The 17,427-nt window shown below is 54.0% G+C and overlaps 1 protein-coding gene across 1 annotated transcript; it reads left to right on the top strand.

Annotated features, from left to right (window-relative positions):
- The first annotated feature begins 62 nt into the window (after positions 1 to 62).
- On the top strand, positions 63 to 17,320 carry TMEM43 (transmembrane protein 43). The gene is made up of 12 exons (XM_037051368.1): positions 63 to 308; positions 2,561 to 2,710; positions 3,590 to 3,724; positions 4,368 to 4,462; positions 5,282 to 5,331; positions 5,608 to 5,677; positions 6,520 to 6,590; positions 7,622 to 7,743; positions 8,038 to 8,112; positions 8,678 to 8,779; positions 12,054 to 12,171; positions 15,329 to 17,320. The coding sequence occupies exons 1-12, from the start codon at positions 297 to 299 to the stop codon at positions 15,529 to 15,531; spliced, it is 1,203 nt and encodes a 400-aa protein (XP_036907263.1). The 5' UTR covers positions 63 to 296; the 3' UTR covers positions 15,532 to 17,320.
- Positions 17,321 to 17,427: the final 107 nt, after the last annotated feature.

Genomic DNA, 17,427 nt, shown 5'->3' with positions numbered 1-17,427 from the left:
TCCCAGAAAGTCCTGCAATGCGCAGGCGCATCAGTTACATACGCCACATTTTGCTAATTTGCGGAGGAAGCACCTAAGCGCGTACTACGTTTTCCAGAAGACCTTGCGGCGCGGTGGATCAGAGTAGCTGGAGACCACGGGGAGTTAACCTTGCAGCACGTCGTTGCCTGTGGTTCTGGGCATCGCGCGGGTTTTCGCAACTCAGACAGACAAGAGGCCTCTGCACTCCGCACTCTGGTTGTAAACTCCTTTCGTCTCTGAGCTGAGCGAGACGGGCCGGCCAGCCGGGTCTCACCATGGCCGCGAATGTGAGTGTCTCCTAGTCTGGCGGGCCACACCCAGTCTTCCCCAGGTCTCGGGGCCTCCTTTTCCCGCGGGGCCTCCTCGGTCCATTTTGCTTGTCAGACCCATGTCGGTGCGGCTGCCCCCCTGCTTCCCTCTTCATGCTGTATCTATACCTTCTAGCAGCTAATTTGTTAGTTTGTTTTAGCCTGTCCAGACTCCTTTTGTCCGTATTCCTTGGTCCACCTCTTCCTCGGGTCACTAATTTGTGGAGAGGGAGACTCAGGAGGTGTTGCTTCGGACATTGGCATCTACTTGTGCTCGGCACCTCTCCGCAACCCTTCCGTTCATTCCCAGTTACCGCGTATAGGCCCTTGAAGTTTTCAAATTTGCGGAGCTGGATGTAACCTCAGAGAGGGGGCCAGTCCGCGGGAGTTGGGGGAAGCCGATACCGCCCAGGCGGAGCTGTCCAGCAGGGGACAGACAGGGCTTTCTGGTCAGTCAGTGAACTCCCCTCCCTAGGTGGGTATGTAAGGGGCTCAGGTTTGTTTGGGAGCGGAAGAGTTAGGATGACTGTAAGCATTTACCTACTGCTAGACTTCTCGTCCTCCTAGCGTGGTTTCGGTTAGAGAGATCCTGACTGAAGGTGATTTCTGTCAAAAGGCTGCTGCCCTCTTGTCCCTGCAGCCAGCCTTTCTCAGGAATGTTTCAACTTAAGCCCAACATTCACTTAGCAAACCGAGTGCCCCTTTCCACCAGGGTGCTGTATATGGGAGAAGCTAGTGACTCACCACTCCCTTTCTCTATTGAAAGTGCTTCTGGAGCCAGCTGGGGAGCCCTGCCAGCCCCAGACACTCCCTCCCTTCCTCCTTCTTTGGTGGAGTGCCCTACCCACTCTCTCCTGTCTTGTTAAACCCTCTTTCCAGGCCCCTTCTCTGTTCCAAGGGTCCCCTCTGCCTCCCACACCCTTTGAGAGGCAGGGTTTGTGTCACCCACAGCCCCAGTGCACTCTGCCCCAGGTTAGAGTTGTGTTGGAAAGCCTTGAACGCTGCACCTAGAAAAGCCTCAGAGGTGGTCCCTGAGACCCAGGGTCTGCCAGGGTAGAGGGTAGTCAGGAGAGACTGGCTTGCTCCCCCAGGTGAACTCCTGTCTGCCCTCCACACCACCACCATGTTTTACAGATGGGGAATTTCCGCAGCAGAGGAAGGCACTTTCACAGGTCTTGCAGCCCGGTTGGCAGGTTTTGGCATTGTGGGAGTCAGGCAGTCCTGGAGGCAATTCCATTTTCCTCCTCTCTGTAGTTGTGTGGCTGTAATCTCTAGAGGGATGGGAAGTTTAAGGGAGATTGTGCTTTCAACAGTGCCTGGTGTATAGTGGGTACTTAGTACATGAAAAAAATCTTAACACTCTAACATGGATGGTCCATGTGGTGGGCAGAGACCATCTTGGGTATGTTGGGACCTAACCTTTGCCGAGGAATGCAGTTGAATTTGGGTATCCTCTGTTGCCAAGCCTTTGTTGATTCATCTAGTGGCCGGGTGTGTGTCTTGGGGAGGAGCCGCCCAGCCCTGGTGGTGGGGGAGCAGGGAGGTGACAGAATTCTTAATCAGTGTAATCACTGTCCTGTCACCGGCACAGCTTACTGTCTTCATTTTGTAAGTGAGTAAACAGGATCAGGGAGGTAGAGCAACTACCCAGGGTTTCACAGCAAGTGATTTTCAGGCCTATGTGTTGACCTCTGTTCCCACCTCTTACTAGTTTTGAGCCCAGAGTGCTGGGACTGGGAGGGTGTGTGTCACCGAGGACACATAAAGGTATTCAACACACATTATGTAGCCAACATCCAGATGGCCTTGAAGGGAAGGAAGAAAGGCACAGGAGGGTGCCCCTCAGGCCAGGGGAGGTGTAAGCGTGGGTAGTGGGGAATGGGCAGAGGAAGTCTCCATCATCCTGTTTATTGGAAATTTGGTTCAGAATGTAGACTGCGTGTGTCCTGCTACTACCCAGCCTACTGGCATAGCTGTTAACTCTGGAAGGCGGAGGGAGGGGCGTGTTGGTAGGAAAAGGGAACCAAAAGTTCCGGGTGATAGGCATGTTCTGTGTTGTGGTTAGGATGCGGGTCAGGTGGGATTTACATTTGTCAAAATCTGTCAAACTGCACACGTAGTATATGTGTATGTTTACCATATATAATTAAAACAAAACCAGTATAAATAGTGAAATTTAATTTATTTAAAGAAACTAATTTTTGTTGTTCTTCTTCTTCTTCTTTTTTCAGTATTCTAATACAAGTAACAGAAGAGAACATGTCAAAATTACAACTGACCCTCAACCAGGCTTCCTACAGCGGCTGAGCGAGACCTCGGGTGGAATGTTTGTGGGCCTCATGACCTTCTTGCTTGCCTTCTACTTAATTTTTACCAATGAGGTAAAATGTTTAGGGTCCCACTGTGCAGATGAGGATCCCTGTAGTGCCAGGGAGCCAAGTTTATTGGAGCTAGAGGCTGGATTTAATAATAAGGGCTTAGATTTTACATAAGAGAGAGGGAGATACTGAATTAATCAGAATTCTTTCTGTTGTGACCCCCCCTTGTCCCCCACATACACACATACTATGTGAAATAATGGGAAGTGAGCGAATAGGTTAACATACTTGAAATCCTGGGGTAAACCAGCTTCATGTATGGTTGGATCCAGGCATTCATGTTGGGTCACCAGAAATCTCCATTTTTCCATCTCTTGCCTGTGTTTCTCTGTTGTGGGTTTTTCTTTGACAGACTCTTTGTTTTGGATAAGGAATTCCAGGATCATATCCAATCAGCTTAGCAACCACAGAGAACAAAGAAACCGTCTTCTTCTAAATGAATTTAGCAACCATTGCAGGGAGATCTTTGAGTCCTGGCTTGGGTCTCGGTCCTCTCTCTTAACCAGTCTCTGTGGCCACTGAATACATGTACTGATTGGCTAGGCCTGGGTCACATGCTTTGGACCAAAGTACTGATTGGCCCATGTAAATCACATGGACTGGGAGAAGAGGAGAAGACAGAAGAAAATGGGGGAAAGGGCACGGGGCAGACAGAACACCAGCTAGCTCCAGTGTGGAGGCAGTGGGGTGGTGGGGAGAGGTCTGCCTGGGAAAGCAGGAATTTAGGGTTCCAGTCCCAACTGTGCCACTTGCTGGACTTCAGTTTTCCAACCGTCAAATGGGAAGAGCAGCCTCAGTGCTCTCTGAGGCCCATGCCACCCTGAGACACTGCGTCAGGCTGTGCCTGACTTTGTCAAAATCCTCACTTCCCTTTGCCCACAGGGCCGCGCATTGAAGACGGCAACCTCCCTGGCGGAGGGGCTCTCGCTCGTCGTGTCCCCCGACAGCATCCACACCGTGGCTCCTGAAAACGAGGGGAAGCTGGTACACATGATTGGGGCCCTGCGGACGTCCAAGGTGTGTTTGGCGATGGTCGCTGACCCACTGGAGGCTTGGGGCATGTCACTAGATTTTGTTTGGTTGAGGATTTTGAAAACACGGACCTAGGAGATGGACACACAGGTCTGTGATTACTGTCTCCACCACTCAGAAGCTGTGTGGACCCATCACTCCTAAATCTCAAGTCTTCCTGGGGAGAATAATTGTAACAAATTGGGGGCCAGTTTTGAAGATTTTATGGGATTAAGTAGCTGAAGTCCTGGCCTCGTGCCTGGCAGGTGGCATGAGCTTTACAAATAGGTACATTAATGATTATGGTTAGCATGTGCTCTAGTTCAAGGCTACAAAGGTACTCTGGTTATTCAACCTTTCCTGTCTGAGCACTAAATGTGGCACTGAGCACCAGTGCCACCATGCCACTGGGCCTCTCAGCTTGAGCCTGCGCTGGGAGGCACATGTCACAGGCATTGGGTGTTCAGAATTCGGGACAAGCAGCTTCTCCCTATTCTCCCACGTGAAGTGACCATGGTATTCTCCATCCTGCCCCGTCCTCTGTACCTGTTTCTTTTCTAGTCCAGCTTCCCCCGAGCTGGGCGTTCTGGGCTGGTGTGAGTCTTGTTCTTTATTTATTTGGTTTTGGTTTGTTTGATTCTTTTTGAAGCTCTTGTCCGATCCAAACTATGGGGTCCACATTCCAGCTGTGAAGCTGCGGCGGCACGTGGAGATGTACCAGTGGGTGGAGACCGAGGAGTCCAGGTGAGGCGCCAGAGAGTGGCAGTCAGCTGGGGGTGGAGGAGGTGCAGATGTTAGGATAAAATGCAGGTGGCTTTCGTTTTGACATTTCTGCAATTTAAGGTATAAAATCTTACCGTCAGAGAAATGTCCTGTTATCCTGAACTTATTTGCGAATGATCTTTTGTTTGAAGGGGGCAGAAATCTGATGCATAGTGGCCCAAAGAAGGGGGGGATTGATTAGCTCCCTTATCTGGAAAGTTCCACAGATGCCTGAGTTTAAAATATTACTGGTTCCAGGCCACAATTTTTTCCCATGTGTTAATTCCATCTCCTCTCCCATAAGGGGACAGAAGTGGCTTCCAGATTTATATTCTATCAGTTCTAACAAGTCTCAGGGGAGGCTCTTATTGGCCAGGGTGGGGTCAGCCCCACCTGAGCCACATGGACTCTGAGTTGAGGGGTGGGGAGGTGGCTGGGCAGCCAGGCCAGCTCAGCCTGGAGGAGGGCAACTGCAGAGGGCCCCCATGGGGCTGTCCTGGGGCAGAGGGCACAGCCAGATCCATGAGCCCAGGGCGTGGGCCAAGACCCTTTGTGTAAGCAGGTGGAGGCAGATTTCAGCTCTAGATGAGAAAGCACTTTCTCCAGTCAGGGCCTTGGAGGGCTGGAGCTCGCTGTCTATTAGGGAGTGAGCATCATGTCTCTGGGCTGGTGCAGACAAGGCCCATACCATTTGGACAGTTTGACAGGGGAGCCCCAAGTTGCTTCCAGCTGGAGACGCTTTGAGATGGGAATGCCTTAGGAGTGATAGGCTGACTCTGGGCTGCTGTGCTTTCCCTGCAGGGAGTATACTGAGGACGGGCAGGTGAAAACAGAGAGGAGGTACTCCTACAGTGAGTATGGGCCCCCATCCTCAAGAGCCATGGGTACATCCTGGGTACATCCTGGGCACATCTTATAGTGGGGAAGGTCACAGAACCAGGCATTGGGGCCCCGAGTGCTGGTCGCAGAGCCCTGCTCTCTCATCCCTCCAGTGAGGCTCCGGGAGCTGCCCCTCATCCATGAAGCGGTTGTGCGTGGGCTTAGATAAGAGGACGAGGAGCTAGTAGGCCTTGGACATGTGACCACTCCTGCCACGGTTGCTGAGTTGTTCCCTTTTCCCACAACAGACCCTGAATGGAAGTCAGAAATCATCAACAGCAGAAACTTTGACCGAGAGATTGGCCACAAAAATCCCAGGTGAGGGCTGGGCTCCGGGCCCGAGTGCAGCCTCAGCTTTCTCATCTGAGTAATGGGGTTGAGCTACTTCTGCTTCATGAGTTGATTAGAGCACTGGATGTGTGGGCCACACCGTGGCCTGTGATGACCACGCTCTCTCTGGCACAAGTCTGGACACAGGGTAGGCAGCTCCTGCGTCAGGTGCTGAGAATACAGAGGCAAGATCCATGCTACCCTCAAACAAGTCAGGAATATAAGGCCTGGAGCGAGTGCCTGAAGGGGTTTGCGTGTACATTACAGCACCAGGGAAGCATTTGGCAGCGGTTTGCTGTGGGGCTAGGAGGACGATCAGGAAGGGCTTTCAGTAGGCAGCGGCATTTGATCTGGGCCTTTGTAGGAGCTGGGCAGAGAGGGGTTCGCTCAGGGACCTGGGGCTGGAGCAGGCCTAATGCTGAAGCAACCCTGGAGGGCGGGCTGTGTGCAGCCACGGGGCAGGCTGTGCCGTAGGGCCTCGAATATACAGGGGTCACTACCTGGGGCTGGGAAGGGTCAGTGAGGGCTCGAGGTCCACGGAACGTCCATCTGATGGCTGGTGGTGGGGTGAGACAGGCTGGTAGGGGTCTGGGCAGGAGGATGTGAAGCTCTAGGGACAGGAGACAGAATGAGGGTGCACCATCCAGGGAAGAGGGACTTGAATATCCAGGGAAAGGAGTTGCTGGTAAAGACAAGATGTCTGCAGTGCCTGGGCTGGTCTGGACTTGCAGCATCCCCCTGGGCAGGGACCCTGCCAAGCCCAACCCTGAGGAACCCACATGGCTCCCACCTGGGGCGCTGCCTCACTGACATCTCCCTCTCACCCACAGTGCCATGGCAGTGGAGTCATTCACAGCAACAGCCCCCTTCGTCCAGATTGGCAGGTTTTTCCTCTCGGCGGGTAAGTCTCTGACCCCTTCAGGTGAGCCATTGCCAGCCCAGAGGCTTTGTGCTTCCATTTGGCCGCCTCCCAGGAGCTGGTGTCTCTTGTACTCAGCCCTTATGTGGGTAAAGGGGCCCCGCTGCCCTGGGAATGGGATCAGCCAGCAGCTTGCCGAGGATCATGTTTTGGGTTGGGGCCCGAGGGAAGGCAAATCTCTAGGAGGTGGGGACTTGTGTAGAACCCTCCCACCCTGGGCAGATTCCTCTGACACCCAGATTATTCCAGAGAATGACTGCCAGTCACTGTTGGGGTGCTGGTTCCTGTCTGACCAGACAAAGCCAAGGGCCCTTCCCTAAGCACCCCTTGAGCCAGCTGTAGAGACAAGGCTTCCCCAGGGGGCTCCACTGATGAGCCCCATATGGCATCTAGCCTGTGCCAGGTAGTAGGTGGTTCATTGTAACCCCCAACCCCCAAGTTATTTCATAGTCAAGGGGAAAAGCAGTATCACCAGCCATAGGACCTCCTAGGGCTCTGTCCCTGGACTTAACCCAGAAAGGTGGGAGAGAAGACACTGAGGGCCCAAGGAGCCAAGGTGAGGGAGTGGAGGCTGGCGATCAGAGCTTGGCCAGTCTGCCGTCTGCTCTGTTGCTCAGCGAGTGCCTGCTGTGCCAGCCAGTCCTGGCCTCAGGTAGTTTCCATGCAGCTGAGAGCCAGGCTTACACACGGATAAGCAGGCCCAAGGTAGAATGGGTACAGGCTTGAGACCATTTCCAGAGCTGTGGTCTCCATTCTCTGCCTGGATGGAGGCGGGACAGGGAAGGCTTCCTGGAGGGGATGGAGACTGCAGTGGGGCTGGCACAGGAGCAGCAGAGGAGGGCACGGAGCTGTAGAACACCGCTCTGCGTGTGGCGCGTGTGCGAAGACCCCGAGGGGGTTGAGCCAGGAGGGCGCCGGTCAGCGGGGCTGTGTGGGGGTGCAGTGGGGAGGATGCCAGGCTGAGGGGTGTTTCAAACTGCACACGTTGTCTCTGACTACCCTGTTCCTCTTAGGCCTCATTGACAAAGTTGACAACTTCAAGCCACTGAGCCTGTCCAAGCTGGAGGACCCGCACGTGGACATCATTCGCCGGGGAGACTATTTCTACCACAGTGAAAACCCCAAGTATCCGGAGGTGCAGAGGGGCTTGGGCAGTTTGGAGAGCAGAGATCAGGCCCCTCGGAGTACCCTCCCTCAGTAATACACAGCAGTCAAGTTCTGGCTTAAGACTCTGATTCGGTGCAGTGGAGCCCACAGCTGCACTTGGCCGAGTAAAATTGGAGGGGGGAGACATTCTAGGTGATGAACCACCTGGGCAAAGCTGTGAAGTCGGGAAAAGGGGGCTAGTGTAGGGGGTTGACAGTGCCATGGACCCAGGCACAGGCTGGCTGCTCCTGGCCTCACCCACCCCCTTCTCTTCCACCCCCAGGTCGGAGACCTGCGCATTTCCTTTTCCTATGCAGGGCTGAGCAGCGATGACCCTGACCTGGGCCCGGCCCATGTGGTATGTAGCCCCTGCGGCGCGGACTAAGGCAGGGCTTCCTGCTCTTGCTGGGCACAAACACGGGGTGGTGCTGCGAATGTTCCTTTGGACCCTCCGTCTGGGAGCTGTGTTCCTGTGCTTGTACTCACCCAGTTGGGTGCGCCCTTGAGCAGTCTGAGCGGTCTGTCCCCTGAAGCCATCCATGGGTATCAGTTGACCCCAGGTTGCGAACTGTAGTTCGGGGGACCTCATAATGATGCGTAATGAGCGTTCTTCTGATCACAGGTAGCCCCTCCTCCACTAGCCCCTGGTTTTTGCTCTACATGCTTGCTGTCACATTTCCGACCCTGTCGAGTACGTTTCACCCCCAGCCCAGACCCTGCTCCTGCCCAGGGGCCTTTGTGGCGCTGCAAATGGAGTGACTCTGTGGGAGCTCCAGCAGCTGCAGTGCCCTAGGCTGACGTGTGGAGCTGGAGGCTCAGGGATGGCTTGGGGCTCACTCGCATCCGTATCAGACAGTGTCCAGGGGTGCGGGCCTGGGCGGGCTGGTCACTCCCTCAGTTCTAATGCTGAATTCTCTGGCCAGGTCACGGTGATTGCCCGGCAGCGAGGTGACCAGCTAGTCCCATATTCCACCAAGTCTGGGGACACCTTGCTTCTCCTGCACCACGGGGACTTCTCACCAGAGGTGAGCAGCCAACTTCTGTGATGGAGGGACTGGTGTCTCCCTCCCTGGCACTTCCCTCCTGTGGTTATTTGATAAGCACCTACTACTAGTGTCAGAGCCGGTGCTAGGAGGCAAGGAATAAAAAGGGTAAGCATCTCCCTGTGTGCCAGGCTGTGCTGGGCGCAACAGTGGGCAGAAGGCTTCCAGTCTTGTGGGGGAGAGACACTCAGCAGTAAAACAAGTAAGGGCGCCTTGTGCTGGCTGTTGCGAAGGAGACACGATGCTTTGGGGTGAACAGGCATGACAATAGGACATCTGCTCCGACAGTGGGAAGGAAGGCCTCTCTGAGTGATGTTTCTGCTGAGTGCCAAGTGGAGAGAAGGCATTGGTGCTGGAAGTAGTCCAGGCAGGTCAGAGTTCACCTTGCTGGGGCATCAGGAGCGTCCGTGTGGCCACTGCCCAGGGAGAGGGGTCGGGGGGCAAGGCTGCTGAGCGGGCAGGGGCCCCTCAGCATTTGGGGGGCAGTGAAGGGATTTGAGCAGAGTCCTAGGACAGGGTGAGGGTGGCACTCCTGTTCCCTCCCGTAGAAGGAAGAGAGAGGGTCACATGTCACCTGAGTTCCAAGGAGAAGGGGTACAAAGATGTACCAGTTAGCTCCATTGCATGCCTAAAGTTAGCCACTTTCTCTGGGAAGGAAACCCTTTACAGAAAACACGGCATTTACACTGTTGATGAGCATAGTGTACCACTCCTGAGTGTTCCACTCCTGGTATATTCTGTGCTTTGAATAGGATTGCTGGGCTTTGCATCCAGAAGGGTTTGAATGGGTAAGGGCAGCAGGCAGGTGTCAGGGCTTAGCTGGGACCCTTTTGACCCTATTCTTAGGCCCTAAGCTGTCATCCCTCTCACTTTAGCCCCCAGCCCCGGCGTGTTGCATGGGCCCAGCCCTCTCTAGCCAGGACTAGAGTGTGGCTGGGCTGCAGCCCAGGAGCGGGATTGCCGATCTCAGGGTGGGGCTGTCACCTCCCAGCCTGGCAGGGCATGAGTCACCCTTTCCTCCAGCAGCTGTCAGGGCCACCTGGGGCATTTCTAAAATTAGGAGGCCCTGTCCAGGCCTTTCCCTCTCTCCCAGAGCTCCAGCCGGGTCCCCAGGCTTCCATCCTCTTGCAGGTAGAGGCCCCGGTCTCAGAGCTGTCCCCCTAGAGAGGCGTGGCGGTGCTCACGGCTTAGGTCACTCCCCCTCAGGGAAGGCTGTGACAGAGCAGATGGGCAGAGCTTCCTGATCACCCTGTGCCTCCAGCACAGGCTCTGGGGAGAGGGAGGAGAGAAGGCTCAGAGCCATGGAGGCAGCCCCTGCAAAAGCCGGGCCAGCCCTGCGAGTTGGGAGGTCCAGATTTCAGTCCCGGGAACAGGAGGGAGCAGTGTGGACAAGCAGGGGCACTGGAGGCAGGCCCCGCTCAAGCCCTGCTCTGCCTTCTGCTGGCTGTGGGACCTCAAGCCAGTCGATTATCCTCTCAGCCTGACCCCCTCTGTGAAATGGAGATTTAAAAGGAGATGATTATTGCAATTATCTCTACCTTATGTGGTTGTTGTGAAGATTATCCATTCGATGTGTTTTTACTCAGCACCAGGGTCATAGGGACAGAACAGACGTGACCCCTGCCATCAGGCTTGCAGCTTGGTTAACTTTCGGGTGAGACCCTGGGTGTGTTACTTATCCCCTCAGAGCCTCAGTTTCCTCATGTGTAAAGTGAAGTAAGGGTGCCTACCTCATCAAGTTGTTTTGTGGATTGAATAATACTTGCAAAGCACCTAGGACGGTGACTGGTAAATAGTAAGCAGTGAATGTTAGCTCTCACACTGTCACCGCAGATAGTGATGAGGTAGGCTCTCTGAAGAAATGTCCTTTAAGCCCACACTGGCAGAATGTGCAGGAGCTGGCCAGGCGTGGCTCTGGGCAGGCGTGCTCTCAGCACAGCGGATGCATGCGTGAAGGCCCGAGGCAGGACGACGCTTGGCTTGGTCTCCGAAAGGCAGCCTTGGGGCTGGGGCACAGGCGCGGGGTCTTGGCAGGCTGCTGCATGGAGAAGGTGGTGGCCAGGGCAGCAGCAGGGAGACCAGCGGGGAGGAGGCTGCCGCAGAGGTCCTGGTGGGAGAGTGCGACGGTGAGAGAGGGTTTGAGGAAATGGGGACGGCTGTTGACAGGACTTGCTGATGACCTGGATGGGAGGTGGTGAGGGGAGGAACAAGCCAAGTGTGCCACCCAGATTTCGGCTTGTGCAGGTGGGTGGGTGCAACCATTTGCTGAGATGCAGGTCATATGGAAGAACAGGTTCGGGTGGAAGCTCCAGTGTCAGTGTTGGATGTGGCAGGACGTGAAGTGGAGATGTCACACAGGCGGTGGGTGGGGCACAGCGCGGGGCGTGGGGGGACCAGGGAGGTGCCGTGGCAGCAGCCTAAGAGAGGCCCTGATGTGCGGGTGGATTTCCTGGTGAGAGAGTGTAGACTGAGGCAGCTGGAGAATTTCAACATTTAGGGGATGGTCAGAGGGAAGGAGTAGCCCCGGGGACTGAGAAGGGGCAGCCTCAGAAGTAGGAGGGAAACCGGAGGGGGTTGTCCCCCTCCCCTGGGAGGGAGATGCCAGCATCCCAGAGCAAGTCAGGTACCATACACGAAGTGGTTTCCGTAGCGCCTGGCAGGCACAAACGTCCCCAGTCACAGATGTTGGTAAATGACTCCCAGAAAGGTACTGCTGTGGTGTCAGGGAGTCACGTTCCTTCCAGATGGGCTAAAGATTTTTTTTTTTATCCTCATCCAAGGACATTTTTTCATTGCTTTTAGAGAGGGAAAGGGGAAGAGAGTGAGAGAGAAACATCGATTGGTTTGCCTTCTTATACGTGCCCCAACCCAGGATCAAACCTGAAACCAGGGTATGTGCCCTGACCGGGAGTTGAACCCACGACTTTTTTGTTTATGGGATGATGCTCCAACCAACTGAGCCACACCAGCCAGGACAAGATGTCGGGCTAAGGGCTCTTGAAGGAGGTGGGCTGTGATCTGAGGAGGGCCCATGCCTTCCACAAAGATCTGTATGCACACCCTGCCCTCCTGTGCTAGGCTGGGGAGGTGCATACACCGCATGGGAGGTGTGCCCTCGTCTCCCTCTGGTCTGTTCAGAAATGATCAGGGTCTGCTGCGGGGGCATGTCCCCCTCAGCTACCTGGCCTGCCAGCTGGGCAGGTCAGTGACCCCCTCAGACAGCAGGTGTAACACCACATTACCCCGTGTCCTGCAGGAGGTGTTTCTGAGAGAACAGAAGAGCAATTCCATGAAGACGTGGGGCCTGCGGGCTGCTGGCTGGATGGCCATGTTCACGGGTATCAGCCTCATGACTCGGATCTTCTACACCCTGGGTAGGTGCGAAGGGAGGGGCAGGGAGCCTCGCCCACCCTCTGTGAGTGCCCTGGGCTTCCTCCAGACTTCTCACAGCATCCCCTGTCAGCCTTTCTCCCCAGTGGTGTGGGCCCTGGGGCCTGAACTGGCCCTTTGGTCCATCTCTGAGTCCCCACTCCATAGCCCTGAGATGGCTGAGCAAAGAAAGGCAGGCAGGAGAGGCAGGATGTCTCAGGGGTGAGGGCAGAGTGGATACCCATCCTGGGAAGCTGGCCTAGCCCTGGGGTCTGGGGACCTGGCTCTGCTTTGTCCAATTCCTTGATCATTCCTTCTTCCCTTCATCCTACGGCTGAGTAACCATGGTGAGGAGGCTGGCCAGCCTTTGCAGTGGCCAGGCCTGAAATCTGATGTCAGAGCTGTCTGAACCCTTATGCTATCCTCCGTCCTGTCTCAGCTTCAGTTACTTCACACCTGATTTGTAGTTTTATGAAATGTTTGGCAAATAGGAATCACTAAAAAATTGTTATACTTCATTCCCCACCCGAAAAACTGGGCTATATTTGGGCTAGCCAGCAATTCTGGGACATAAGGGAGAGTTTGCTGGGCTGCTCCCCTGGTCTGTGGTTGGCACCAGTGAGCCCTGTTGGCACCAGTGAGCCCTGGCACTAAGCGCCCCGGGCTGGTTCAGGACTGAGCATCTGGGCTGATTGAGTAAGCAATGGGTCAGACTGTTGCAACGGGAGGTTGGGGCTTCAGAGGATTTTCCCTCTGAGCCTTTACCCCAGTTGTGTCTCTGCCCAGTCAGTGATTCTGTCAGCCTTCTCTGGGCCCCAGCAAACCTCTCCCCCACTTACCCATGCCAGCTGGGGAGAGGTCTGGGCACACATATCTGACTCTCAGAGCTGGGAGGGCCGCCCACCTCATTTTACGAATGGGAGAACTGAGGTGCAGGGAGGGGAGGGACTCTGCCCCAAGGTTTTCTGTGGATAGCTGAAGTGTGCTCGGGAAGGCCAGCTGCACCTTGGGCACCCTTCAGGAGATCTGAGTTTGAATAGAAGACTCCATCCTTCTCCTCTGTACTGAGCCCATCGCGGTTGTGTGGTCTGGACAGGCTGTCTCCCTTCTTGGAGACTTGTGTCCGCATTGTTAAGATGAGGAGGTTGGAGTCTATCTCAGATGGCCCTTCTCTGATTCTCCCGTCTGGAATGCTGACATTCCAGACTCAGAACAGACTTCAGAGCATGGAGGGACCCGAAGTGCAGGAGGAGTGATTCGGGAACCTGCGGTGAAAGCACCCATTCACTCAGTAAGAACTTACCGCTTGCCTGGGGTGTGCCAGGCGTTGCTCTGAGCCCTGCAGACCACACAGTGAGTAGGACGGACAAGGCCCCTGTCCTTCCAAGGCTCAAACAATGGCTTAGAGCTCAGGCTCTGGGCTTTGACAGTCCTGAGTTTAAATTCTGGCTCTCGTGCTTTCTGGCTGTAGGACTTTGGGTGAGTTGAACACCCTGGGCCTTGGTGACCTTGTGGGTAAATGAGATGAAGAATAGTGTTGGCCTTGCAGAATGGGCCCGAGGGTTTAATGAGGCGGTACACACAGTGCCTGCCCCTGGTCACTGCTCAAAAACATGAACGCTGCTCAGTATGAGGGCAAAGTGGGGTGCTTGCTCCCTGAGTAGACAGAGGTGAGCTACGAAGTGGCCTGTAGGGCGCTGGAGCCACAGCAGGGCACTGGGGTGGGCTTTGCAAACCCAATGGCGTCAGCCCACTGGGGCCTCCTGGGAACTGAGTGAAGATTTCCCCAGTGGACAGCAGCCATGGGATGCCATTGTGAAGAGGCGAGACAGGTCAGAGACAGCGATGGATCCAGCTGGATCCTAGACTTCATCACGTGTGGCCAGTAGCTGAGAGAGGCTTGAGGCGTGGGCGGCTGAAGCTAATTTGTTTCCCTTTGTCCCTGCATAGAGCTGGCACGTAGATACTTGGTGAGGATCTGCTGCCTGGATGCACAAACACCTCCAGGAATGGCCGAGGGGCCTGATAGGCATCTGTAGAATGGTCTGTCCCACCTCCTGTGTTGCGTACAGCCAATGGCATTTGCCACTGCTGCAGTCGAATGTCTTTACATTGTCCTCAGGCTGGTTTCACCAGTTCAACATTTGCCAAGCACTTGCCTGTGGGGGTGACTTTGCTCTCCAGTCCCCCCGTCTGCCATGGATGAAAGTAAACACTACCAAGACATGATCTGCTTGGGGAGGAGAGGTAGCCAGTTTCTCAGAGGAAAAAGGCTTGGAGCCCCTTCTAGGGGCTTTTATTGGGTTGTAATACACAGGAATACAGGGCGGCAAGGGTCAAATAGTAGATAACATTTCAAAGAAATCTGAGGGCTTCAGAGTCTGAGTCAGTGTCTGTCAGGAAAGGGGGTTTGCAGAAACTTTGGGAGACATACTCATTTCCTGCTTGGACCCTTAGCATATAAATGAAAGCACTCAGCAAAGCAGGCTTCACAGGATTTTTAGGAATTCTTTCTTATGCCAGATTTCTCCCCGGATACCACTCTAGCAAGGCAAGGAGCTGCACCCCCTCCCCATCAGGTTTTCAGGCTTAAGTGGATTAGAGCCAGGAAGTGCTTCTCCCAGAGGAATGGGGACTCGGGCTATGTCCCCACATAGCCACTGGGCAAGGGTCTGTTGCTCCCTCTTTGTTGCAGCCCCCCAAGTCCTTCCATGATGGCCTCCCAAGTGATCATGTCTGGCTTAGGTTGCCCCTCTCTCTGAGGAGTCTTACCTGTCATTGACTTCCGACTATGCTTTGGGGGTAGGCAGCATTTGCTACCAGAGACAAGCTTTTGTCTCCAGGGGCTCACATTCCGGAGGTCACTCGCTCATACTTAGCCATGGCGGGTAGTTATAATTCCCAAAACCAGGCAGAGCGGTCCCCAACACTTGCCTTCTCCCTGGAGCAGTGCAGGACCACACAGCTCGGGAGCGTGCGCTCCTCCCCTTGTGGATCCTCAGCTCTCCCCAGCAGGGTATTTTTGCCTTCCGCCACTGACCTTCTCTCCATCCTCACCTAGCAGCAAGGGCCTACCCTGGTCTAGAGAGGGGAACCATCTGGTGACTTGAGACATAGAGCATGGTGTCCTCGGAAGCCTCACTGCCTTTTTCTTTCCCACAGTGGACTGGTTTCCTGTCTTCCGCGACCTGGTCAACATTGGCCTGAAGGCCTTTGCCTTCTGCATGGCCACCTCACTGACACTGCTGACTGTGGCTGCTGGCTGGCTCTTTTACCGGCCTCTGTGGGCCCTCTTCCTTGGCTGCCTAGCCCTGGTGCCCATCATCGTTGCTCGGACACGGGTGCCAGCCAAAAAGCTCGAGTGAAACAGGACCTGGCACCCACCCAACATCCCCGTGAGCTTCAGGATCTGGCGTACCCCCACTTCCCTGACCCTGCTGCACACGAGTGCACACTGGTTGTGGATTCTGCACCTGCTCTGCTCTCCAAGGAGCCAGCCTTGGCGGCGTGCCCTCATGTCGGGTTTGGTGTTCATCTGCTAACGTCTCTTCATCCCCTGTCTTGCCAGTAAACAGCTTCGATGGGCAGAAGGCAGCTCCTCTCTGGCAGCGTGACAAGTGTTCCGCTTGTTTCCTCCCCTTCTCTGGGGACTGTGTGTGGCTGGTTCTCGTGCTTCATTTAGCTGATGTCCGCAGGTGTCAAGGCGACACAGACCTGCTGCCTTACCCCGTACTGCCTCCCACCCTTGGAGATGAGTGCCAGGGCCCCGCCACAGCCACACCCCGGATGCTGCAGGGCCACCCGTATCAGCTGTCTCTCGTCAGTACTGGATTGCCAGGAGGCTAAGCCTACATCCTCCAAAGCCAGCGTGTGGATAGAACTTGATTTGGTTTTTCAAACAGAAAACCCACTGGAGATGTGGATGAATTGGACATTTGTTGGCTTTACACTCCTTTTATGGTTTGGCAGAATCATTTTAGTGTATGGGATCTCCAAAGGCCCTAAGGTTTCATGGCTTCACTTCATGCAGGCTTGGTTGCTTCGTCTACCCTAAGAGGGAGTTGTTTGAAATAAGATTTGAAAAGCAAAACAGAAAACCTGGATGAACATTTCAGACTCACAGCAAAAGACACCCTTTTACCTGTTAGCTGAAGTTAATTCAGATCACAGAAATGTTAAATGGGGGTGTGACTTACACATGGTTTAAAAACAAAACCAAAAAATCGTTACCACTGTCAGTGTTCTGGGTCACTGGGAAGCTTTAAGATGCTTTCAAAACAAGCGTTAGCAGAAGGGTTTTTCCCTCTGGGAGGAGGTGGGGAATCTCTACAGGTAAAGCGTTTCCTTTCGTCCTCTGGCATCAGACACTACCTATGTATTTGAAGATGGTTTTGAGTTTCTAGTCAACCATCCAAGGAAAAGGCTGGGGAACAAGAGTGGGGAGAGGTTGGAAGCTTCATTATCCTACGCTCCTTCCTAGTGACCCCGTCAAAATCAACACTTAGCAGCCTTAGGCTTGCTGTGGATTTGAATGTGCTAGTCTGGCCCGTCCCGTTCATCGTGAGAGCACTTCCAACATTAGCAGCCAGGCCTCCAGGGGCTGCTTCTGAGATTCGTTTTATCTGTCATGTCAAAACCTACCCACACTTAATTCACATATTTCCTAAGTTCCCCAATTACACTCTCACATCCTTTGGAAGATTAAGTTGTAACCTTGATGTGCTGAAAGAGTCTTTGTATTCTCTTTTATCTTTTCACTACTTGGAAATTGTTCTGCCTTGCTGGGAGTGGTTGCTTTAGCAAATAAGTACTTGGTAGTTGAGTAGGGGTCAGAACTTTAGGAAATAGCAACCTAATAATTTCTCCTGTTGTCCTGGTGTATCTGGGCCACAAACTGAGTTGCTTGGTGGCAAAGACAACAGGGCCTGGAGATGATTTCTGTGTTTAAGGACCAAAACAGGTCACTGCCGTTCGCCACAGGCTGTTCCACTGCATCCCGAATCCTCACAGGACGCGTTCGGAAAACAGACTGGGACGAGACGATGGCTGTATACAAAGCCCTGGGATTTGGTCTTTGTGATTCTTCCTAGCACAGACTCCAAATTACTGCCAATTTCAAGTGTTCTTTAGGAGCAAAATAATGTTAATATTTGACACATTTGAAAAGCCGTGCAATTTGTATTACCTTTGTATTTTTGAAAGGAAATCAAAATAAAAATGTCTTTTACAGGACCTCGTCATTATCCCTTTTGGTTTTGTAT

This window comes from Sturnira hondurensis, unplaced genomic scaffold (genome assembly GCF_014824575.4).
Source record: "Sturnira hondurensis isolate 20B ecotype Veracruz unplaced genomic scaffold, ASM1482457v3 Scaffold0000867, whole genome shotgun sequence".
Lineage (NCBI taxonomy): Eukaryota > Metazoa > Chordata > Mammalia > Chiroptera > Phyllostomidae > Sturnira > Sturnira hondurensis.
The sequence above is the reverse complement of the archived record's forward strand: the minus strand, read 5'-3'. Positions and strand labels throughout refer to the sequence as shown.